The following is a 25,547-nucleotide window of genomic DNA, read 5'->3' as shown; positions in this document are numbered from 1 at the left end:
CACCTCCGTGTGGGTACTGATTCTTCCCCAAAAACCACGGGTCTTCATGCAATAGAGCTGGTACAGCAAGTACAACTCTCCATTCAGTCGGTACGGCAAGTACAATGGCTGGTACAACAAGTACAATGGCTGGTACAACAGGTTCAGTGGCTCATACAATCGGTACAGCAAGTACAAATGCTGGTACAACAGGTACAATGACTAGTACAACAGGTACGGTGGCTGGTACAGCCGGTACGATGGCTGGTACGGTAGGTACAGCAAGTACAAATGCTGGTGCAACAAGTACAATGGCTAGAAATCATAATAAATGATTAAATACCCTTGCCTTCAGTATTTCTTCGCGATGGAAGCCTCCAAAACACTCCCCAAAAGCCGGTATTCTTCATGGGCAGCCTTCAAGAGAGAGAGAAAGAGAGTAGCCATCATTAGGGCAGCCTGTAACGGTGGTAGAGGCTAGTGTGCAGCAAGAGAGCCTCTATTAATGAAGAGAGATGGCTCCAATTTATAGATTTGGGCCTCCCATGAGCTAAAATGGCAAGAGAAGGCTACAATGACAAGTGGAGAGCCACACAATAGCTGAAGTGACAAGTGTGAGGCCACTTGTCTCACTTTGATCCACTTTCTAACAAGTGTCAGGCCACTTGTCTCACTTTGGTCCACTTTCTTGCCACATGTCCCAATCTAAGAGATGGGTCCTTCCATAAACTTTATCTCTAAAAATATCCCAACTGGTAGACATTCTGTCATAGGCACTTTGCCAACTCTTGGTATCTCCTCAATTCCAGATGTAATGACGCGAACAGAATTTCCATCGGAGTCGGGCCAAAAATAGCAACTCTCCTAAATTTTAGGAGTGTGGTCCTTTGTATTCTAGGATAATCCCCCATTCCCAAAGCTTGTACTTTCCAAATATTTAAACATCTTGGAGTCCACCAGACCCCTTTCAGACTGGGAAATGTCCAGGCTGGTGACATCCTCCCCAACTTCATAAAAGTTGTCCGCAACTTTAAGCTTCAAGCCATATATTCAAGATATAATCATGTCCCATCGATTGGGCGAGACGAGACAGTCTCAAAAATCCAATATAACTGAAGAATCCATGTCCCAAAGAAATGGGCGAGACTAAATAAGTCTCCATAATACCAATATCAAAATCATGTCCCAAGATAAATAGGTGAGACAGAAACAGTCCCATAAGTCCAGATATCATAATCATGTCCCAAGATAAATGGGCGAGACAAATCAGTCCCATAAGTCCAGATATCATAATCCATGTCCCAAGTAAATGGGCGAGACAAAATAAGTCTCCTGCCAACAAGACATCGGTCCACATGACCCTTGGCATAGACATAAGTCCCGTCATGTCCACTTTACCACTTGCACTCCGTGTTGGTACTCTGACCACACACCTTGGATGAGAGGTGGGCTTACAAGAGACACACAATGAGCCGGAACGGCCGACCCCTCCCTTGAGTAAATTGTATTACTATTGGAGAAATTCAATACATAGCTTCACGGGCATCCATTGCCAAATCCTCCATGCCCATGCATATGAAATTCAGCATTTAGAAAACAATGGTATGTCGATGTAGATCACCAAGGAGCTGCCTTGACGCCCGGCCCGACTTCAGTGCCCATATTCTCTACCATTGGCTCTATGTTCTACCAAGCAAGATAGCAACATCTTGAAGAGCACTTAGAACAAGAGAAATACTACACAGGGCGGCTAAACAAGGAGTCTTGAAAACAATCACTCGCAGGCATAGATAACCTGGTGTTCCATACGCATTTCTGCTACACATAGTTTATAGGCATTTCGGCCACCAACTCACACTACCCTCTCAAGTGCCCATGTTCCCTTCCATCTGCTCTCTATTATTCCACCCACACATGGTAGAAACAATCTTCAAGAGAGCACGTAGGACAAGAGAACACTACACAGGGTATGTTGTGCTTGTCACTACCCTTTGAAGTGCCCATGTTCCCTTCCATCTGCTCTCTATTGTTCCACCCTCACATGGTAGAAACAATCTTCAAGAGAGCACGTAGGACAAGAGAACACTACATAGGGTATGTGAATCATAAGTTTCATAAGTCCAATGCATCCCAAATAAAGGAAGCCAAAAAGAATAATCCATCCCAGTAAAAGGGAGCCATAAACATAATCCATAAACCTGAGGATGGATCCAAATCCCTAGAAAAGAAGTCCAGGAATCCATAAACCTGTATACCATAATCCTCGTATACTATAACTCTTACCACATACTCCGTGCTAACCACACACCTTGGAGTAGAGGTGGACTTTATCCATAAAAGCATCATATCCATGAGATATCCAAAGATTTCTTCTCTATAAACTCGGACAGATTCGTCCATAAAAATTGCTTGTGAAGCCCAATATCTATATAAATCTCGTCCAAGAAAGAAATCTCCATAGATATAATCCATCCCAATAAAGAGAGCCATGAAAAGAATTCATCCCATTAAAGGGAGCCATAAACAATGTTTCCCTGAAACCATCTCAAGGTAAACAACAACACCTTTCTCCTTGCATAGCTATACAAGGGTTAGTGAACATCAAAAACACTTCATAGTAAATAGCAAAAGCACCAACTTTGCAAACTCAAAGTATACTTAGCTGTTCTTTGCCAGGTTGGTCATGAAGCCAAAAGAAATATCTCTCACCATTTGGCATACATGAGACTGCCACAAGCTGAAGCATACGGAATCTTGGCCATATCAGCCCTGTCTCTATCCGACTGTGGGCTGTCCATAGCACTGAGTTTCACATATGGAGGCAAAGGAGTACTAGTTTTCTTCCCCCCGTCCATATTGAACCTCTGCAAGACTTTGCCAATGTATTCCTTCTGAGACAAATACAACACATGCTGATTTCTGTCCCGAAGTATCCGCATACCCAAGATGTGATTTGCATCACCCAAATCCTTCATATCAAAGGTTTGATGCAGCCTCTGCTTCAAGGTATCCATCTCCTTACGAGATTTCCCGGCAATCAACATATCATCAACATACAAGATGAGGATCAATAGACTGCCATCCAAAGCTTTCTTGGTGTACAAGCAGTGATCTATGTCACTTCTCCTGAATTTCTGGGATTTCATGAATGTATCAAATTTATGATACCATTCCCTTGGTGCCTGTTTGAGTCCATAAAGACTCTTTTTCAGCTTGCATACAAGCTTCTCCTTTCCACTTACTGCATAACCCTCTGGCTGTTGCATATATATCTCCTCATGGAGATCACCGTGAAGAAAAGCAGTCTTCACATCCATCTGAATCAAGTCCAGATCATCATGCGCAACCAAAGCCAACACAGCTCTAAGTGTGGTCATTTTGACCACTGGAGAGAAGATCTCATCAAAGTCCACACCATATTCTTGCTTGAAGCCCTTAGCCACTAACCTAGCTTTGTATCTTGGCTTTGCATCTGGTGCGACTTTGAGCCTGTATACCCACTTGCATGGCAAAACCTTCTTGCCTGCAGGCAAATGCACCAACTTCCAAGTTCCATTTTTATGCAGAGAATCCATCTCTGACTTCATGGCACGCTCCCAAAGAGCCTTGTCTGCCCTCTGTAAAGCCTCCTTATAACATGAGGGCTCCCCACAGTCAGTAAGCATCAAGTAGTCAACCCCTGGAACAAACCTGTCAGGAGCTCTGGAGGGTCTAGTGGACCTCCGTACCCAATGACCATCATTTGCAGGTTGCTGTCCAGCCTGCATATCACCCATTGGTGGCTCCTGTTCCATGCCATAAGGCTGAAAAATCATGCCCGGTATCTCCTCTAACTGTGGTATATCCATAGGGATATCTTCTGCCATGTCTGGCTGTCCATTTGGACCATTTTCAGCACCATTTAAGGGCTGGTTTTCCTGCTGTAATGGCTGATTTACAGCCCTTGGTTGTTGTCCATGATGTCCATCATCATCAAAGATGACTCTGCCAGACTCCTTATACATGCATGTTTCATCAAAAATGACATCATTGCTGCGTATAATCTTTCTATTCATAGGATTCAGCATTCGTGAAGAGAAGACAGCTTGGGGAATGTGGCAGAGATTGCAGGACTTGTATGCCCAACAAAGTGCCTCAAGCAAAGTGTATTGGTTGAAGAAACTCATAGGTCTTCAGATGAACGAAGGGGCTTCTATGACAGCCCATCTAAATGAGTTTAATGGTATTGTCAGCCAAGTCATTAATCAAAAGTTGGCAATGGACGATGAGTTCAAAGCCACTTTTTTGTTATGCACTTTGCCAAAGAGTTGGGACACATTTAGGACAGCCACTAGCAATTCGAATGCTATGCTGTCATATGCAAATGTTGAGGGTGCTCTTCTTCAAGAAGAGATGAACAAGAAAAACAACTCTGTTGGAAAGTCCAATGAAATGAATGCACGTGGGAGATCCCAGCAAAGGGGGAAAAGCCAAGAAAGGGGAAGGAGCAAGTCTCGCTCCAAAAAGGATTTGGAATGCCATTATTGTGGCAAAAAGGGACACATTAAAAAGCAATGCTACAAATGGAAAAATGATCAAAAGGAAAAGGGAAAAGGCAAAGACAAAGAGAAAGATGAAGCCAAAGATGTAAAGCCAAAGGGCAAAACTGGAGTCAAGATTGAAGAAATCAATGTGTCACATGCAGGTGGCAGTGAGGATGAGGTCCTCTTTACGTCTTCACTTGATGCCCATTCACTTCTTACAGGTGGTCATGGTATGCACTCATGGATCATTGATTCAGGTGCCTCCTTTCATGTCACAGGTTGCAGAGACTTGTTTGTCAGGTATACTGCTGGCAATGAAGGAGTGGTTTATTTGGGTGATAACCATGCATGCAAGATTCTTGCCAGAGGTGATGTGAGGCTTGTGTTTTCAGATGGCTCACAACTTATGCTCCATGATGTCAGGCATGTGCCTGAGATCAAGAAGAACCTGCTTTCTACTGGACAGCTTGATGATGCTGATTATGTTACCACATTTGGTAGTGGAAAGTGGAAGATTAGTAAGGGCTCACTGGTTGTTGCCAGAGGCTCTAAGGTGGACACTCTTTACTTTATGCATGCAGGTGTTTGTCACCATGCTAATGTAAATGCAACCGAGCTGCCGGAAATCTCTATGTGGCATAGCCGGTTGGGACACATGAGTGTCAAAGGAATGGAGCAATTGTCTCGTTTGGGTTACTTGCCTTCTCTAAAGTTTTCAAGTTTTCAGTTTTGTGAGCATTGTATATATGGTAGGCAACTACAGTGCCCCCACAAGAAAGCTCTTGGACAGAAAGATGCTCAGTTAGAGCTTGTGCATACAGATGTATGTGAGATGCCTCAGCTTTCTTTGGGAGGGGCAAAATATTTTGTGTCTTTTATTGATGATGCCACACGCAAGGTGTGGGTTTATCCTCTTCGTTTGAAGAGTGATACATTCTCAGTGTTTGAGAAGTTTGTTGCTCTTGTTGAGAATCAAACTGGCAAAACACTGAAGGCTTTGCGTTCCGACAATGATGGAGAGTATATGTCCAAACAGTTTCAGGACTTTTGTGATGCTAAAGGCATCAAGAGGGAGCTCTCTACTCCTTATGATCCTCCACAAAACGGGACAGCAGAGAGGATGAACAGGACCATTCAGGAGAAGGTCCGTTCTATGTTGTCACATGCTGCATTACCTCATGGTTTTTGGGCTGAAGCTGTTATGACAGCCGTTCACCTTATAAACAGGTCACCTAACACGAGGCTTGGTGGGAAAGTGCCAGAAGAAGTATGGACAGGGAAGCCTCCGTCATACAAGCACTTGAGAGTGTTTGGTTGCGTTGCGTACGTGCACATACGCAGGGAAATGCGCACCAAACTTGATCCTAAGTCTCACAAATGCATATTCCTAGGATATGGTGACAGAGGTGAAATGGGGTATAGACTTTGGGATCCCGTGAATAGAAAGATCATACGCAGCAATGATGTCATTTTTGATGAAACATGCATGTATAAGGAGCCTGCAAGGCAACAGGAGCCTGGCAGAGTCATCTTTGATGATGATGGACATCATGGACAACAACAAAGGGCTGTAAATCAGCCATTACAGCAGGAAAACCAGCCCTTAAATGGTGCTGAAAATGGTCCAAATGGACAGCCAGAGATGGCAGAAGATATCCCTATGGATATACCACAGTTAGAGGAAATACCGGGCATGATTTTTCAGCCTTATGGCATGGAACAAGAGCCACCAATGGGTGATATGCAGGCTGGACAGCAACCTGCAAATGATGGTCATTGGGTACGGAGGTCCACAAGACCCTCCAGAGCCCCTGACAGGTTTGTTCCAGGGGTTGACTACTTGATGCTTACTGACTGTGGGGAGCCCTCATGTTATAAAGAGGCTTTACAGAGGGCAGACAAGGCTCTTGTCACATGCATCCCGCACTTGGATGCCACGTGGACATTCTGTACAGAAGGTGCAGGACCTGGGATGGTGAACTGGTCCCATGTGAGCCCAGTCCGGGACGAGTCAGCCAGGGATCCATCTCAGTCGTCCGAGGTCAGGTGTGCATTGTCCTGCACATGAGTCCAAGGTCAGGTGTGCATTGTCCTGCACATGAAGCAGTGCCAGTCCGCGCTGTGAGTCTCCCTCTGGAATGATGTCAGATGTTCTGTGTATCTGGTTTGCAACTGGATGCCAGACATCTGAAGGCATGTAGTTTGCATGTAGAGATGGGGCCAGCCCATAGGGCTACCTCAGTGTAGGTGTTTGCAATTGCACTTGTAGAATGGGCATGGGGGAGGTATAGAACCACCCCCAAAGGGCCAGGAGGGCCCAAGCCTTGCCCACCAGCCAAGGCAAGGGCTGGAAGGGCAGTCGGCCAGTCCTAGGGCTGCTGGACAGGCAGCCGACAGGGGTAGAATCCCTGCCCAGCCAGTCGGCCAGGTGTGGGAGGCAGTCCCACACCCATGCGCATGGTGGCCAGTAGTCAGGGTGCTGCCCAGAACTTGTGCGCAGGCTGGACAGCCATCAAACAAGTGTGAAAACACTTTATTGAGTGTGAAACAATTAATGATTATAACTCAGTCGTGGGGCTGTTATGAGCAGGCCGACTGGATGGTAGGAGGGGTATAAAAGCCCAAGTCATAATTCATTTCATCCATCTCATAATTCACCAAGAGCTCCAAGCATTCAAGGGCCAGGACAGCCAAGGGTTTGCTAAAGCAAAGGGGTGAAGGACTGAAGGTCAAGGGCAGGTTTTCCAGCCAAGAAAAGGTCAAGTACTTTGTATTTGTTTCCAGATTTACATCATTCTAATAAAGCAAATACACCATCCGTGGTGGGGCCCTACAGAGGGTAATTGGGACCCAATACTGTGTCCTCTCCATCTCCCCTTTCTCTCTCTATTTTCTGCACATCGTCTTTCAGTTTGTGCGTTAATTCCGTCGCGAAAAGAGTGCTGTTTTCTGAGTTTTGAAGTACCGATCCTTCTCCGAAGCTTCCGCACATTACAGTGGTATCAGAGCCTACTTCAAGGACGAAGATTCAGCAAAGAAAACCAGAAAATTTTTTCGCTCGTGTGGTTGGTTTTTAGACGCCGGTGGACTACCCCTTTCGGAGTGACTCCTGTCCCTCGAAGGACGGTTGGTTTTTAGCCTCCGGAAGCCTCCGGAAGTCTCCCACACAGATAGTGGATGGTCAGATTGCGTTCCGGAAAGGAACTGCAGATTCCCGCTATGGCGAGCTTTGGCGACGAGAGAGAACCAGAACCATGGGACCAGAGTGCACCAGGCAGCCCAGCTCGGGCACCCGGCTTGAGTGTACAAGACATGTTCCAGCAGATGATGCGAGCAATCGCAGACCAGACAACCAAGTTGGACGAGCAGAAGGCGCGGATTTTGGCTCTGGAGGAGCGTTCTCGCTCTCCAGCGTCGCGTTTTCCATCTCCGCCTCCCTCTCCTTCCGTACCCCAGATACCAGATCCTCGTCACAGGGACCCTCTCGAGGGGTCACAGCCGCAGTCAAGCTCCTTGCTTGAGATGCAGATACGGGCATTGGAGATTCGACAACGAGAAGACGAAGCCATGCGACGAGTGGAACACGAGCGTTACCTCCGAGCTTTGGACGCCAGATTGACACCGGCGGCGCCCTCGAATCATTTTCCCGAGAAAATGAACTTCAGTAAGTATAATGGTAAACTCGATCCCACTACTCTGTATTCATGGTTACATCAATTTGAAGCTTACTTTGCCGCAGTTAGGAAATCAGATATTGACAAAGTGATCTTAGCCAGTTGGTATTTGGAAGGTGAGGCCATTCCTTGGTGGACCCAGTGGGCTCATGCCCACACCAGATCAGGTATGGCAGCTTATGTGTGGGACGAGTTCGTCCGTGACCTTAAGCAACGGTTTTTACCGCCCCACTACCTTGAGCGACTCGAAGACGAGTTCAGGGGTGCGCGTCAGAATGCGCAACCAGTCCTTCAGTTTGCCAATAGAATTTCGACCTTGTGTCTACAATTAGGCTTATCTGATGCGGACAAGAAAGGGCAGTTTTTGTATGGCCTGGACACGCAAATCCAATGGGAGGTGCGTATGTTTAGGCCAGCCACCTTTGAGGACGCACTCTCGCTTGCGCAGAGTGCAGAAATGAAACACAATGGTGGCAAGCCCAAGACTTCCCAGCCGGCTTCTCCCAAGGCTAACACCTCGGGGGGCAAAAGCCAGAACCAGACGGGGTCTTCCCCAGGACAGAGCCCGGGAGCCTCTGGCTCCAAGAACTCGAACAATGCGTCTAAGCTTACTCCAGACCAAAAAGCGGAGGCAGGCAAGACAGGTGGCAAGTTGAGTGCTGAGGAGCTTGCTCAGTACAGGAAGGAGGGTAGATGTTACTTTTGTCACACAAAAGGACATACTTCTCGGGATTGTCCGAAGAAGCCTCCAAAGCCCGCCGCCGCCTCCACAGCTTCCGTGGTGAGCACAGCTCCCACACAGACCCCAGTGGCTACCCCTAGTTCTTCAACCCCCGGTGCTTCTGTTGGAGCAATTATTAGCCGGGAGCTCGAAGATAAGCAGAAGGGCGCCCATGACCAGGAGTATGAGCGCAACGAATTGCTCAAGTCCTTTGGCTACATAGGTGGCCAGAGAGTCGTTGTCTTGTTTGACAGCGGCAGCACGGAGGATGTGATCACGGAAGAGGCCGCTAGGCGTGCCCGTTTCGAGCTAACTCCGGTGGACAAACAAGTTGAGGGTTTTAGCACAGGTATGACTACGAGCGTCAAGTATGAAGCTCTAGGTGCTAAATTAGTCATTCAGGGCATAGAGTTTGTGCGTGATTTTATGGTTGCCCCTCTTGTAGGAGCAGACATAATTTTGGGTATCCAGTGGTTTCACAAGTTTCTCCCAGATGTCAAGTGGGACAAGCACACATTCCAGATTGATCGGAATGTGTCAAACACCCCGGTGACCATTAAGTGTGAGCCAGGTATTCCAAACTTTCCGCTCATAAGCCACTTGCAGGCTAAGCGAGCAGTCAGGAAAGGCGCACAGTGTGCGATGATTTACATCCAGACAGCCCAGACGGTGGCCAGTGCTTCCGAGAAGTACTCGGTTCTCCATGGAAAGTTCCAGAAAATTTTTCTTCGGGACAGTCTCCCTCCCCAGCTTCCCCCGTCCAGACCGGAGGATCACAAGATTGACCTCCTCCCAGGCTCGGAACCCCCGAGCAAGTTTCCGTATCGCCTTTCTAAGGCAATGGAATCGGAGTTGGACCGCCAACTCCAAGAATTGTTGCAAGCTGGCTTCATCCGCCCCAGCGTGTCGCCGTTTGCAGCACCGATCTTATTTGTCAAGAAGAAAGATGGGTCTTCTCGGTTGTGTGTCGATTATCGTGCACTCAACAAGCTGACTATCAAGAGCCGATTCCCGATGCCTCGAATTGACTACATTCTCGAGAGGCTGAATGGAGCTAAGGTGTTCTCTAAATTGGATTTAAAGAGTGGGTACCACCAGGTTCGGATTGTTGAGGGGGACATCCCCAAGACAGCTTTCCGTACAGAACGGGCCCACTATGAATTTGTGGTCATGCCATTTGGTTTGACGAACGCCCCAGCTACATTTAATCGCATGATGATGCGTATTTTCCGGGAGTTGATCGGAGTGTGTGTGTTCATATTTCTGGACGATATACTCATATTTTCAGCTACAGTTGAGCAGCATGACATTGATGTGGAGAAAGTCCTTAAGTTGCTGGAAAGCAACGAGCTCTATATCAATGAAAAGAAGTCAGAATTTTATCTGTTCCAGGTACATTACTTGGGATATATAATCAGTGCCGAAGGCATTCGACTTGATCCGGCTAAAGTGGCCGAGATTGTTAACTGGGAAGTACCTCAGACTGCTTATGACATTAGATCATTTGTGGGTATATGCCAGGCATATTCCACCCACATTGACAAGTTTTCTGATCTCTCGGCAGACCTCACCGATCTGCTAAAGGGAGTGAAAACAAGGAGGCAAAAGATTCGAATGACTCCACGAGCGTTGGAGGCATTCCAGAACCTCAAGGTGGCTTTGTCAGAAGCGCCTTGTCTAGCCCTTGCCTCATGGGACGAACCATTTCAGGTGATCACCGATGCGAGTAACATCGCAATTGGAGGTGTGTTGCAACAGAATGGTCATCCAGTAGCTTACATGTCTCGTAAGTTACTGCCCGCCGAAAAGAATTACTCAGTCTACGATCGTGAACTCCTAGCAGTCATTCAGGCCTTGAAACATTGGAAACATTTCCTGTATGGCCGTGACTTTGAGGTTCGCACTGACCATCAGGCACTGCGCTGGATTCAGACGATGCCAAGTGCACAGTGGAGTGATCGACAGCACCGCTGGAGTCAGATATTCCAGCAGTTTGGTGGCATGATTGAGTACCTTCCAGGAAAGGCCAATCCAGTGGCCGATGCTTTGAGCAGGAAGGGACAAGTAGCTGCGATTCAGACCACTAGACTGGACCTTGTTGGTACAGGACTAGAAGACATGAAGCACACGTACGCGGATTCCGAGGAATTCGGTACACAGTGGGGAACGGGCATTGGATGCCACAGGACCATGCCATTTTCTGATACTCGATGGTTGGCTTTACTACAAAGGCCGACTGTGTGTCATGAAATCATTCCGGGCAGCTCTTCTCCATGATGCCCATGACGCCATTACAGGTGGTCATAGGGGCATGAATTCGACTTTGGAGAAATTAGAACGGCAATACTATTGGCCAAAGATGAGGCGTGATGTGTTTACATATGTACAACGCTGTGACATTTGTCAAAAGGTGAAAGCTCCTCGTGGAAAGAAGATAGGGTTGTTACAGCCTTTGCCAATTCCTGAGGGTCCTTTCCAAGACATTTCGATGGACTTTGTCACAAATCTGCCTCCCAGTCCGAGTAAGCGTAATACACAGTGTTTGACTATTGTTGACAGGTTCAGCAAATTTGTGATGCTTATTCCTTGCGGGGCCAATGTGACCGCCGAGGATGTTGCCCAGCTATTCATTCGGCATTGGTACCCGATTGGTGGGATTCCTAGGACCATAGTGTCAGACCGAGATGCCAAGTTTACCAGTCATTTTTGGAGGGCATTGTTTGATAATTTTGGTACTAAGTTGAATTTTTCCAGTGCATTCCACCCACAGACAGATGGCCAGACAGAGATATACAACCAGTTGGCCTTTGATGTGCTGAAGTGTTATGTCCACGATCAGCAAGGTAAGTGGGAATCGTTTTTGCCTTTAGTTCAAGCTGTTTTAAATGACTCTTTTTCTTCAGCTATTGGCAGGACTCCATATGAGGCAGCGTTTGGAAGGCCTTTCCAGTCGTTGTTAACCAGGACGTCGTCTTCAGTACCGGAGGCGAACAGAGTGACGGAGTCTTACCAGGAGATCCTAGAGTCCGTCAAAGACAAATTGGCTAAAGCGCAAGAGGCCTACACTCGACAGGCCAATAAAGACCGAAGGGACATGAAGTTTTCGGAAGGAGATTGGATATATCTTCGGATTATGAAGCAAAGATTAAAGCAGGTGGGCAAGCGATGCCCAAAGTTGTCTTTCAGGAGCTTCGGACCATTCCCTATCCGGAAAAAGATTAATGAGGTGTCTATGCAGTTAAAGCTACCTCCGAGTTGGACTATGCACGATGTATTTCATGTCAGTTGGTTAAAGCCATATGCAGGTCCACCCCCTTCAGAGGTCACAGACGAAGCGGAACCAGACATCATTGATGAAGCAGAGGTAATGGTTCCAGAACAGATCCTTCTGCACCGTTTCAAGCATGGCTCCGGCCGAAGACTACGACAGTTCCTCACGAAGTTTCAGGACCGAGGAACTCATGAAGCGGTATGGCTCGACAAAGAATTTTTCGAAGATTATCCGGCTTTATTGACGGATTATTTGGAGGCTATGCAGCTTCCGTCAAGTTAAGCAGAAGGGGATGTCACGTGCATCCCGCACTTGGATGCCACGTGGACATTCTGTACAGAAGGTGCAGGACCTGGGATGGTGAACTGGTCCCATGTGAGCCCAGTCCGGGACGAGTCAGCCAGGGATCCATCTCAGTCGTCCGAGGTCAGGTGTGCATTGTCCTGCACATGAGTCCAAGGTCAGGTGTGCATTGTCCTGCACATGAAGCAGTGCCAGTCCGCGCTGTGAGTCTCCCTCTGGAATGATGTCAGATGTTCTGTGTATCTGGTTTGCAACTGGATGCCAGACATCTGTAGGCATGTAGTTTGCATGTAGAGATGGGGCCAGCCCATAGGGCTACCTCAGTGTAGGTGTTTGCAATTGCACTTGTAGAATGGGCATGGAGGAGGTATAGAACCACCCCCAAAGGGCCAGGAGGGCCCAAGCCTTGCCCACCAGCCAAGGCAAGGGCTGGAAGGGCAGTCGGCCAGTCCTAGGGCTGCTGGACAGGCAGCCGACAGGGGTAGAATCCCTGCCCAGCCAGTCGGCCAGGTGTGGGAGGCAGTCCCACACCCATGCGCATGGTGGCCAGTAGTCAGGGTGCTGCCCAGAACTTGTGCGCAGGCTGGACAGCCATCAAACAAGTGTGAAAACACTTTATTGAGTGTGAAACAATTAATGATTATAACTCAGTCGTGGGGCTGTTATGAGCAGGCCGACTGGATGGTAGGAGGGGTATAAAAGCCCAAGTCATAATTCATTTCATCCATCTCATAATTCACCAAGAGCTCCAAGCATTCAAGGGCCAGGACAGCCAAGGGTTTGCTAAAGCAAAGGGGTGAAGGACTGAAGGTCAAGGGCAGGTTTTCCAGCCAAGAAAAGGTCAAGTACTTTGTATTTGTTTCCAGATTTACATCATTCTAATAAAGCAAATACACCATCCGTGGTGGGGGCCCTACAGAGGGTAATTGGGACCCAATACTGTGTCCTCTCCATCTCCCCTTTCTCTCTCTATTTTCTGCACATCGTCTTTCAGTTTGTGCGTTAATTCCGTCGCGAAAAGAGTGCTGTTTTCTGAGTTTTGAAGTACCGATCCTTCTCCGAAGCTTCCGCACATTACAGCTCTATGGGAGCGTGCCATGAAGTCAGAGATGGATTCTCTGCATAAAAATGAAACATGGAAGTTGGTGCATTTGCCTGCAGGCAAGAAGGTTTTGCCATGCAAGTGGGTATACAGGCTCAAAGTTGCACCAGATGCAAAGCCAAGATACAAGTGGCTAAGGGCTCCAAGCAGGAATATGGTGTGGACTTTGAGGAGATCTTCTCTCCAGTGGTCAAAATGACCACACTTAGAGCTGTGTTGGCTTTGGTTGCGCATGATGATCTGGACTTGATTCAGATGGATGTGAAGACTGCTTTTCTTCACGGTGATCTCCATGAGGAGATATATATGCAGCAGCCAGAGGGTTATGCAGTGAGTGGAAAGGAGAAGCTTGTATGCAAGCTGAAAAAGAGTCTTTATGGACTCAAACAGGCACCAAGAGAATGGTATCATAAATTTGATACATTCATGAAATCTCAGAAATTCAGGAGAAGTGACATAGATCACTGCTTGTACACCAAGAAAGCTTTGGATGGCAGTCTATTGATTCTCATCTTGTATGTTGATGATATGTTGATTGCCGGGAAATCTCGTAAGGAGATGGATGCCTTGAAGCAGAGGCTGCATCAAACCTTTGATATGAAGGATTTGGGTGATGCAAATCACATCTTGGGTATGCGGATACTTCGGGACAGAAATCAGCATGTGTTGTATTTGTCTCAGAAGGAATACATTGGCAAAGTCTTGCAGAGGTTCAATATGGACGGGGGGAAGAAGACTAGTACTCCTTTGCCTCCATATGTGAAACTCAATGCTATGGACAGCCCACAGTCAGATAGAGACAGGGTTGATATGGCCAAGATTCCGTATGCTTCAGCTTGTGGCAGTCTCATGTATGCCATGGTTGCTACTAGGCCGGACATTGCATTTGCAGTGGGAGTGGTTTCTAGATACATGGCCAACCCTGGCAAGAAGCATTGGGAAGCAGTGAAAGGTGTCATGAGATACCTGAAGGGCACACAGGATATGTGCATTTGTTTTGGCAAACAGGATGCATTAGTGCATGGTTACACAGATTCGGATTATGCCGGTCATCCAGATAACCGGAAGTCTACTACCGGTTATGTGTTTACATTCACAAGAGGTGCTGTGTCATGGATATCCAGGATGCAGAAGTGCACTGCCTTATCTACTACAAAGGCCGAGTATATTGCAGCCACAGAGGCTTGCAAGGAGGCATTATGGCTATCTCGGTTAGTGGTTGATTTGGGTTATACAGGGAATATTCCATTGTTGCATTGTGACAATCAGAGTGCCATCCAGTTGGCAAAGAACCCTGTCTTTCATGCAAAGACGAAGCATGTGGATGTGAAGTATCACTTCATCAGAGAGGTGATAGAGAACAAGCAAATTCAGCTTGTTAAGATTCATACAGATGACAACCCGGCTGATCTGTTGACAAAGAGTTTGCCTCCGGAGCGGTTTGCTCATTGCAGACACTTGATGGGCATTGGATGAGGCCATTTTCAGCCTTGATATGGTCTTGTATATTATCATGTACATGCTGATTTTTCTTTTCCTTCATTTAAGGGCACTTTGCCTTTAAGTGGGAGGTTGTTGGGGTAAAGGCGTTATGCCCACCCTTATAGTGTGTACAAGCCCATAAGTTATAGTACATAGTACACTTAGTACTTTTAATGTACTAAGTGCACTATGTGTACTAGTGCAATATACATGTGTGATAGGGGAGTCACACACTCATGCTATTGATGAGTTGACTTATCCCCACAACTCTCTCTCTCTCTCTCTCCCTTGCTTCTCTGTGTATGTCTCCCACATGACCTAACCCTAATTCCTGTTTCTCTCACACAAAGGAGTGGTTGTTTGACACACTAGTCACCCCTGCTTTGATGTATGTTGCAGCAGTATGGGCACCTGGGCTCGCCACCTCCACATTGTCTCAGATAGAGAGGCCTCAGATTCTCATGCTCTCACAGATGATCTGCAACAAACCCTCCGTCCCACATGACATTGTCCGGACGGAGTTTGTTGCACCTCCTATGCTAGTAGAGGCCCTCTTCCAGACGATCTGCTTCATACAGAGGATCAGAGATATGCCATTAGATCGACTCTCACATAGAGCTTTTAAGGCGTCCAGGCAGCTCGCAGAGAGCGGAGATAGGAGATCATCGCATTCACAAATGATACAGTGGCTCACTGAGCATGGTCTCGACATAGATCACCTGCCACCTTTCCAGTATGATATACATGCACCACACATCCAGCTCTCTCACAGTGAGAGGAACAGAGTCCTTCGACAGGATTTATGGCAACGATACACTCAAGAGACTTGGATTACACCCAGTCAACCTCTACTGCCAAAGATGCTATACTACAGAGATCAGTTTATACGTATCTCAACGGATGGATTCATACAGAGACCTGGATACATGGATGTGTACATGCCTCACAGTGCTCGAGTGGCGATTGGCCAGCTCAGAGTGTCATCACCAGCTTGAGATTGAGGCAGGTAGGGCAGCACGGATCCCCAAAGCAGAGAGGATATGCAGACTATGCCAAGAGGAGGTTGAGAGTGAGGAACATTATGTATGCAGATGCAGAGCATATAGTGTCATTAGAGAGAGATACACCACCATCTTCAGTGGACATCCCTCACTCCGCCAGATCATGGAGTCCACAGACCAGTGTAGATTTGGCCAATGCTTATTAGAGACACAGCACCACAAAGACACTGATACGGACTCATACCACAGGGAGAGGTGGGCGACAGCTCCAGCTCACTGATTTCTTCCAGAGATCTATCCCAGTGCCTACCCTGACAAAAGAGGGGGTTACACTTCAGCGCACTACGGACCTCCAAGCCAGATGGAGACCGAGAGCACCAGGCTACCAGGCTCCCAGACTACATCAGAGGGAGATCACAGAGATACGGGCTCGACATCAGCACCATATCCAAGAGCGGGTAGCTCACTTACACTCACACACGGAGATCATGCTCCGAGGTATTTTTGCCTTGCTATCGCCTATGTATCACATATTACACCCCCATTATGGTACTGGTTGGAGCTAGACAGATCTGCATTGCATTCTTGTACACCCTATGCATATAGGTTGCATATCAAGCCTCTAGCAGTAGTGCTCCATCCATCACACCCCCCCCACTAGCTCAATACTTTCATAGTTTATTTCCTGTTCATTTTGTTCTTTTTTTTATGGACATCCAGAAGACATTGACAGTTGTACATTGATTTGTCTCATAGGTCGAGTTCGGCCTCTAGTAGACATTAATACAGCTTTCTTTCTTTCTTTCTTTCTCTCTCTCTCTCTCTCTTATCTTCTCTACATTGTTCTCTTCATCATCAAGAACCAAGGGCTGAAAGTATTTATCAAAATATGATCCTCATTTGTGTCATGTGCATAGTGTGTATCTACCGTGTGCTACACGCACACAAGAAAAGCTTCGAGGTTTGGGGAAGCTTGGAGCTAGACAGGCTGATTGGCGAGCTGAGTTAGGGATATACTAACGGGCGGGCACCCAAGTATGGACGGGCGGGCACCCAAGTGTGGACACCCGATGACCGGCCAAGAGCCTATAAAAGGGTGGCCAAGGTTCGTCATTAGTCATATAGAGTCTTGCGTGTTTTGTGAGAGCTCTATGGTCTTGGAGCCTGGATCTAGTACAGACGTGCACATGCTTTACGCAATTGAGGCCGACAGCAATCTCGAGGCCCACGAGGGTAGCTTCGTGGCAGTATGGGACGTCGCGAGGTGGAGATTGGTCCGTACGTCAACCTAGTTAGCTCAGCTCGTGGCTCGGTGGGAACAGCCAAGACTGTGGGCTTGCCCACGGCTGTCATGGTTGTGGGAGGTGAGTCAGGCCTACACCCCCCTTAATGTTTGTTTGTTTGCAGGATTCGAGTCTCGTACCAAGAACGATCACGAGAAGATCTATGGGGATTTGACAATTTGTCAGCTTCTGCATGTTATAGTGGTATCAAAGCTTTGCCTTTTGGTGAAGAAATGATGTGCGTATGTTTGAACCATCAACTTTCGAACAGGCACTAGGGCCCGCGCAGAGTGCCGAGACGAAGTACAACAGTGGCAAGGCCAAAACTTCCAAGCCCACAACGCCCACAGCAACTCCTGCCCATGCCAACGGCCAGAACCAAGCGGGGTCTTGGCCAAGACAAAGCACAGGAGCCTCTGGCGCCAAGAACATGTCTAATGCACCAACACTTACTACATACCACAAAGCGCATGGAGGCAAGACCAATGGTAGGCATAGCCAAGATGAGCAGAACCAGTACAAAAAAGAGGGCTGATGCTTTTATTGTCATACAATAAGGCATACCTCTAGGGAGTGTCCTAAGAAACCCCCCTTCAAGACCACACCTCTAGCCTCGATCGCTTCAGTGGTGAGCAAGGCTCCCACACAAACCACCCAAGATGCCGCTAGTTCTTCAAATCGTGACATTGTCAGCCGGGAGCTCGAAGATAAGAAAAAGGGCACCCGGGACCAAGAGTATGAGCGCAATGAGTTTCTCAAGACCTTTGGCTACATAGGTGGCCAGAGAGTCATTGTCTTGTTCGACAGCGACGAGAGGGAAGATGTGATCACGAAACACGCTATTCAACGGGCTTGTTTCCCACTCACTTCAGTAGACAAACAGGTTGAGGGATTTAGCGCTCGAATAAGTCATGTGTTGTGTGGCACTGCTATCCAAAATCCACTGAGGAGAGTGGGGACAAGAAGAAAAGCCTGTTCAACCACTAGAGAGAGAGTCTCAGACTTAAGATCAATCAAGGTGATAAAACCTCAGTCCACAACTTTGGCGGATGAGCTTGCCCCTTTGTCCTTTGACTTCCCTTCCAAATCTCGCATGCAAAACCGGCATTGTCGTTGTAACTTGGTTGAACACAATGCTAATCGATACACTTAAATACACCAAGATTTAATGGACAACATGCTTAATATAAGAAGTAATTTACTGAATTGACAAGAGACGCACAATGAGCCGGAACGGCCGGCCCCTCCCTCAAATAAAGTATATTGATCTTGGGAGAATCAAGTACATAGTGTCATGAGCATTTCTAACCAGATTTCCATACCAATGCATATGAATAAAGTATTGCAAACAATGTGGTTGTCAATGTAGACTTGCAACTCACACTACCCTCTCAAGTGCCCATGTTCCTTACCATCTGCTCTCTATTGTTTCACCAACACAGGGTAGCAACAATCTGCAATAGAGCACGTAGGACAAGAGAACACTACACAAGGTACATGATCATGGAGTCCGATTCCTCCCTCCTGCTACTTGCTTCCATATTTAAGCATCAAATGCTTACCAAGTGCAAGGAGTCAATGACAACAGAAGTCTTCAAGATGGAAGCGTTTGGAGTGTTGGAATCTTCGATTTGTCGCGATCCTTCACGACAAAAGTCTTCAAGAGGATAAAGGGAATCCTAAGAAAGCTTCCCCTATGGTTCAACTTGAGAAAGGAAGGCTGAAATTAGGGTTTTCAGCAAAAAGACCAAAAATTACAACAAAAATCCGATGTGTGCACTCATTCAAATGTCAGTGGAAGTCTTCGCGATGGAAGAGTCTTAGGGGGAGGGGGCCATCAAGGATATCGAGCATGGGGTTCGCCGGTAGAAGGCTCTGCAGATACGCCGGGTGTGGGAAGGTGGCTTTGTGCCTCTCCAAGATCTCCTCAAGCTGATTCACAACGTAGTGTGAGTTGAAGATCTTCAAATCTGGTAAGAATGCCCATGACATTATGTACTTGATTCTCCCAAGATCAATAAATATTATTGGAGGGGGGAGGGGGGGGCAATATTCCGGCTCATTGTGCGTCTCTTGTCAATTCAACAAATTACATTTTGTATTGTGCTTCTTGTCCATTAAATCTTAGTAAATTTAAGCATACCGATTGGCATTGTGTTCAACCAAACATTCCACACACACCAGTGGAATTACAAGTTCTATGTACACCAATATATATATATGCTGCCAACTGGAGGTCCTTGACCTTCTACACCTAGCCAACAAGGTTCTGGTCCACACCTATACCCTCCTTATGCCTGAGACAACTGCTACTGCTCCAATCTTGTTGTTTTATCAACTGAAATCAGGGATAAGCTTGGGATTAGACATGTTCATGTGCATGCACATGACAATGATATAATTAAGTACATTCTCGAAAAAAGCCAAATCAATGGCACATGCGCTTAGCAAGAAAGGGACAATTTCTACTATTTATACCACTATTATACACGTAGAGTCATGGTTTACATAAGATAAAGCACAAATATATGGACTTCGAGGAGTTTGGCACACAATGTGCTCAGACAAAAGAACCCACAGGACCAAATCACTTCTTGATTCCTGACAGTTGGCTCATTTATGAGGATCGATTGTGTGACTTGAAGAATTTTCAAGAACAACTTCTTCACAATATGCATGATGTCATCACATTGGCGATCATCAAGGCATGAATTAGACATTGGAGAAGTTGGAACAATACTTTTACTGGCCAAAAGATGAGGTGCGATGTCTTCACGTATGTGCAAGACATCGTCCTGTTTGTCAGAAAGTGAACATGTATGTCCCATGGGAAGCAAGCAAAAATATTGCAGCCCTTGCCCATCCCCAATGGACCTAATTTCGTGGCAAGCTTGCATCCAAGCTCAGGGAAAAGGAACACACAACAATGTTTGTCGCATGGGCAGAAGCCTTGTTGTATTAATCACAGCCCTAAGCCTGATTAAGCTGAATTTAAGATGATTAAGACAGAGGAGAGAGAAGAAGAGAGATTGGGGTCAAAGTTTTTCTGTATTAATATGGTACAAAAAGGTTGCTTAATGCTTGTACATGACTTAGCGCTATGGTCAGCCCCATAGGGGTGACCCTCGCCCTTCTACATGACTTCACTAATGTGACTAATGAATGAGTGAACTTCTGAAAAATGACTTGATGAATGCTGAAAATGATGAGATGCTTATATATGCTCCTAGAATGCTGGTCAGACAGCTGCCAGCTATCGGCCATATCTGCTGGACAAAAACCACCTTTTAATATATTTAATGCTGCACTTAAAGTCCCCTGCTGTCGGCCAGTAACTGGGCATCAGCCACCTGCCTCCTGCACCCACCTGAAGGCTGCCGACAGGTCATCCAGACCCTCCAATGCTGTAGATGATGTTGGTGATGATGATGCTGTGAACATAAATGGTGCTACTGCTGATGATGATGACATTAATGATGATGCTACTGCTAACTGCTGCACTATTCAGGGATTTAGACAGTTCATGCCGAAGATTAGCCATGGCACAGGCGTGCACGTGACAACCTTTGACTTCAGTCAGTAAATTTAGTAAGTTTGTGATGTTGATCTTGGTCAAATGTAACTGCCAAAGACATAGCTTGATTACTTATTCATTTTTTGTTACCTCGTCGGTGGTCTTTCATCATACCATCGTATTAGACCAAGATGCAAAGTTCACTAGTCATTTCTGTCATGCATTGTTTCATAACTTCAATACTGAGCTGAATTTTTCCAATGCTTTTCACCCACAGGCAAATGGCCACATGGAGATCTGCAATCAATCGACTTCGATGTGCTGAAGTGTTACATCAACAACCAGTAGGCCGGTCACAGAATAGTCAAAGCTGTTTACATACATGGATTGAAGAAAAGGCTGTATGACTTGGAGATCAAAACAGTGACTGTCATTACAAATGCCCTCTTAGAGGAAAATAAAAGCATTGATGTGACAAAACCAACCAACGCTTCAGTTTAGTTTAAAAGACAGAACCAACCAGTAACCTCAAAACAAACGAACACAAACATGATTAAGGGGGGAATAATGACCAGCAAAACTAGGCCTCAAATCAATCTCAAAACACAAAGAATGAGAACAAAAGTACAAAGTGGCTGCAATGCTGTGTGACAAAACCCTTAAGCAGTCTGACAGCTCTTCTCCTACATATCTACATGTATCCTTGCTGAGTATAAAGACCTGGAGATCTCCCCTCTTTCTGCTAATCTCCTACATATCTGCATGAATCCTTGCTGAGTATAAAGACCTGGAGATCTCCCCTCTTTCTGCTAATCTCTGAACTAGTTCAGGGCTGAACTCTGTAGGTTGAAGGCTGGAGTGCGCATTAACCTGACCACTCCTATTTTCCCTAGTATGACACATACATCCAAGTCAGGCATGATGCATGTGAAAGCCTTTGACTTGTTTTTGTGTTGAAAGATAGGGGAGATAAGCCTTGTGAGGAGATAATCTGGAAGAAAGCCATACCATAAAAATTTGATTATCTTTCCTATCTCAAACACCCTTGGTGCATAAGGCTCTAACCCCTTAACCACTTATCAACGTGTCTCCTTAAGCATCAAACACATCCATAAGCACCCCATGCCTTGGCAATTGGAACCTTGGCAACTTGCCACCACCAAGGCAACAACTCTGCAATCTCCAGCAGCCACTAGTCTTCCTTAGTCAGCCTCAAATGACCATCACCACCTAAGAGCAATAACATATAAAGGGCAATAGTTCCTAGCCTCCAACTGTTAGTAGAATCTAACCACCTCGCACTAGAGGCCTTCCAATGTTTTGATATTATCTTTCCTCCCCTCACAAACAAAGAGGATGCTCAATTTACATTCTCAGAATACAAGAAGAGACGATATTGAGAACCCAACTAAACTAGTAACAATATTATAAATGGGTGGGGTTCATGGCTCACCATGACAAACTCTACAAAAGCGATCCGCGTTGCATGATGGTAATCCCCTAATAATCTCAATCTTGCAACCTGTCCCATTCAAAATGTTGAATGTTAGATAAGCACGCCATCAAGAGCCTTTTGATTTAACAAGCAGATGCTCTGAAAATGTAACCTTTACCTCACCACATATTGCCTCAAAGAAAACCTTAACCTCATTCTGTGACACCTGCATTCCAAAGTGGAATAATATGTTTTGAAAGAACTTAAGCTTAACATGATGAAACAAAACACAGCCTAACGTGCAGCTCCAATCCACAGCTTCACCTTTCTGTCAATGTTGGCGCAGTAAACCGTTCGTGCACACATTTCAAGTTCGTCTTCAGACTGGTAACAGGAGAAGTGCAAGCATCCCAAAAACACATCATATACCAGCAAAGCTTGCACAAGTACAAGAGCCAGACTTTGAGCAATAAATGGTGCTACAAAAACACAAACTTTACTTCTTACCCGGGGAAGAAAAGTTGGATTAACTGGAACTATTGCAGTTTTGGAAGGCAAGACTCTAACAGGATAATAGCCCAGCATGGTTCCTGCGAGGCTCAATGCTGTCCGAGCTCCCTCTGTGCATTGAAACCATAAATACCCATGATGATGTGCCAATTCAAATTGTTGAAGCAATGAACATTTAGAAAGCTAGAAACCAGCACATGTTGTTTTCCAGCTCACCTTCATCTGTAAACTCTACAAAGGCAAATCTCAGCACAGAGTTTGGATCTCCACACACACGGCAATCCACAACCTACTAGGCAGTGAAAATACAAATCTGCTCCTGATTAGCAGGGCAGGGCATTCTGTGCACAGCCCGTATGTTCAAAAAGGTTTTAACTCCAACCTTTGCAGAAATCCTCAGCAAAGAGAGAAACAAAACCAACCTGACCACAAGTGATAAAAAGGGCTGCCAGTTGCTCCTCGGTGACCTAACAGAAAAATCAAGAAAAACAGCATACATGGCTTTCATTTATTTGCAATCATTTCTGCTTCCCAAAGCAATTGTTGCTGTCAATCTCATTCCCAGGGGGAAAAAAAAGTGCACAAAAGCAAACGAATACATCAAGCAGCCAAAACGTTGTGATACAATCTGCCTTTGTGTACGTGTGTCTGTGTGTGTTTGTGTATATCTCTGTGTGTGTCAATCAAGCATCCCCCCCAACCACCAAAAACGCAAAAAAGGGGGGATTTCCTTGCATTCAATAGCATTTACCGTCCAAAAACAGATAAATATGGTTTTAAATAGCATTTGATTTGATTCAGGAAGTGATCCATTTGAATTCCTGGCTGTAAAGCTCAGTTGGTAAGGAATTTGACTCCCAAGGCAGGTGCCAAAGCTCAAACGCCATTGGATGTTGCCTATCATTCAGTAAAAGTATACTATTCTGTCCAAAAAAAAAAAAGGAATGGAAATAACAACGATACTTAAGAAGTGGATGCATGCATCATGGAGCTCGCCTGCTGATCAATGTCTGAGACATAGACAGTCCTCCTGACGCTATCGTCCCGCTGTGCTCTGCTGGTTCTCAGGCTGACACGGCGCTTTCCAGGGGTGGAGCCATTGTTCTTCTGCTGCAGAAGGGAGGTAAAACCCTAGACATTATAAACTCGTGGAAAAAGGAAACCCTAAAATTCTTCTTCTGCGGCAGGGTGGTGTACGAGAAAAGGAAAAACCCTAGGAAGAAGAAGTGTATCCATTGCTTTTCTGCTGCAGAATGGGATATGAGGAAAAAAAGAAACCTAAAATTGCAGATTGATGAGAGAAAAGGGCGTACCTTGCGATTGCTGCCATTAACGGATGAATCAGGGTTGCTGTTGTTCTTGGATAAGAGTAATGGCGATGGCGATGATGAAGGGGGGAAGAACTCCTGCGCGAGCGGATTGAGCTTGGAGAGGAGATCTTCAAGCTCGCGCATGTCGCGACTGAACTGCTGCTGCTTCTGCTTTTGATCCACGGGATCGTCACCGCCATCGCTGCCTGGAGGCTGCAGAAGCTGATCTTGCGCTCGCCGATGGTGATGAAGAAGATGATGGTGGTGGTGGTGGTGGTGATGAAGGTGCTGCTGCTGCTGCTGGAGCTGCAGAAGGAGTTGCTGACGTTGCTGAAGGAGATGGTGTTGCTGCTGATCTTCGAGATCTGCTTCTTCGGGTGAGAAATTCCGCCCTGCAGCGGCCTCCATGTCCAATGCAGCACGTTCGACCACAACCATGGCCGGCTAAGCAGAGCGCGCAGAACAGAGGCAAAGTACAGCAGGCAAACAAGGAATACAAGCTCTAAGGGCTTGGCTATGGCTATGGCTATGGCTATGGCTATGGCTGACCCTATCTATGACTATGGTGATGCCTATGGGCTTATGGCACGGGCAACATCATCTTCTTCTGAGAGCCAGTCTGAACTCAGCAGACTGTCCTGCCCGGACATCGTAGTGTGTGTCAAATAATTTTCAGGCGTGTCTCAATTTTCAAACACAATAATAATTCAATGTTAACTCCGACCATTGAAATCCTGCCCGTGGACAGAGTTGGCCAGCCCTTAGTCAGCCCTTAGTCGAGAGGGGAGACTTCTTTTAGGCTCACTTCACAAGCTTTTGTGGGGACACCCATAGGTAGCAGGTAGATGCTATCTGAGAGAGCGTTGTTTTCTGTCATCAAAGAGTTGGGTTTTCAGTTGGGTTAACTTTTCTACTGGTCACAACTTGTATATTTGAGGGGTTGAACTACTAGGAGTTTGTGCTGTACTCAGTTTTATTTCTATATATACACACACAAAAAAAGTAGGTAGATGATGCTTGATTGCTATGCATATATGTTGTGTATATGCTTGATATTTCTCGCTACTGGCTTTTTGGAAGCGCTTGCTTGTAGCACTCACTTTTTTTGCTATGTAGACCTTTACAATAACCTTAGCCAAAAACAGAGAATACTCTCTCTTTTATATTTGAATAAATGATTAAAAACAAGAGGAAGAAATAGAGAGAGTTTACATTTGTTGATGCTTTTTTGTAAAGATTATACTGTGTTGGTATTTTTTTAAGCGCTTATGTTCTCCTCCAATAATATTTCTTCTTTTAAATAGATTTGTAGTATTTAATTCATCGCACCACCCGTGATGACTTTATGAAGATTTGGACCAACACCTCATTGGTTTATAAGCATGTCACCTCCACTGGCAACTTTTTTAACTTAAGCCTTATAAAAAAACTGTCACAAA

The 25,547-nt window shown here is 46.1% G+C and overlaps 1 protein-coding gene across 1 annotated transcript in view; it reads right to left on the bottom strand.

The window, feature by feature from the left end:
- The window catches only part of LOC147608689 (polyadenylate-binding protein-interacting protein 12-like), a 38,679-nt gene extending 13,950 nt beyond the window's left edge, over window positions 1–24,729 (bottom strand). Inside the window, exons 1-8 of the mRNA XM_086788831.1 lie at window positions 24,112–24,729; window positions 23,795–23,908; window positions 23,221–23,265; window positions 23,015–23,087; window positions 22,796–22,908; window positions 22,613–22,672; window positions 22,467–22,514; window positions 22,307–22,375 (exon numbers count right to left, since the gene is read on the bottom strand). Coding sequence (XP_086644957.1) covers window positions 22,307–22,375; window positions 22,467–22,514; window positions 22,613–22,672; window positions 22,796–22,908; window positions 23,015–23,087; window positions 23,221–23,265; window positions 23,795–23,908; window positions 24,112–24,546 — 957 coding nt within the window. The 5' untranslated portion in view covers window positions 24,547–24,729. The remainder of the gene's footprint in view (window positions 1–22,306; window positions 22,376–22,466; window positions 22,515–22,612; window positions 22,673–22,795; window positions 22,909–23,014; window positions 23,088–23,220; window positions 23,266–23,794; window positions 23,909–24,111) is intronic.
- Window positions 24,730–25,547: the final 818 nt, after the last annotated feature.

Source organism: Cibotium barometz, chromosome 52 (assembly GCF_041138505.1).
Source record: "Cibotium barometz isolate CiBa-2024 chromosome 52, ASM4113850v1, whole genome shotgun sequence".
Taxonomy (NCBI): Eukaryota; Viridiplantae; Streptophyta; class Polypodiopsida; order Cyatheales; family Cibotiaceae; genus Cibotium; species Cibotium barometz.
This window is presented reverse-complemented; position numbering and strand designations above follow the sequence as displayed.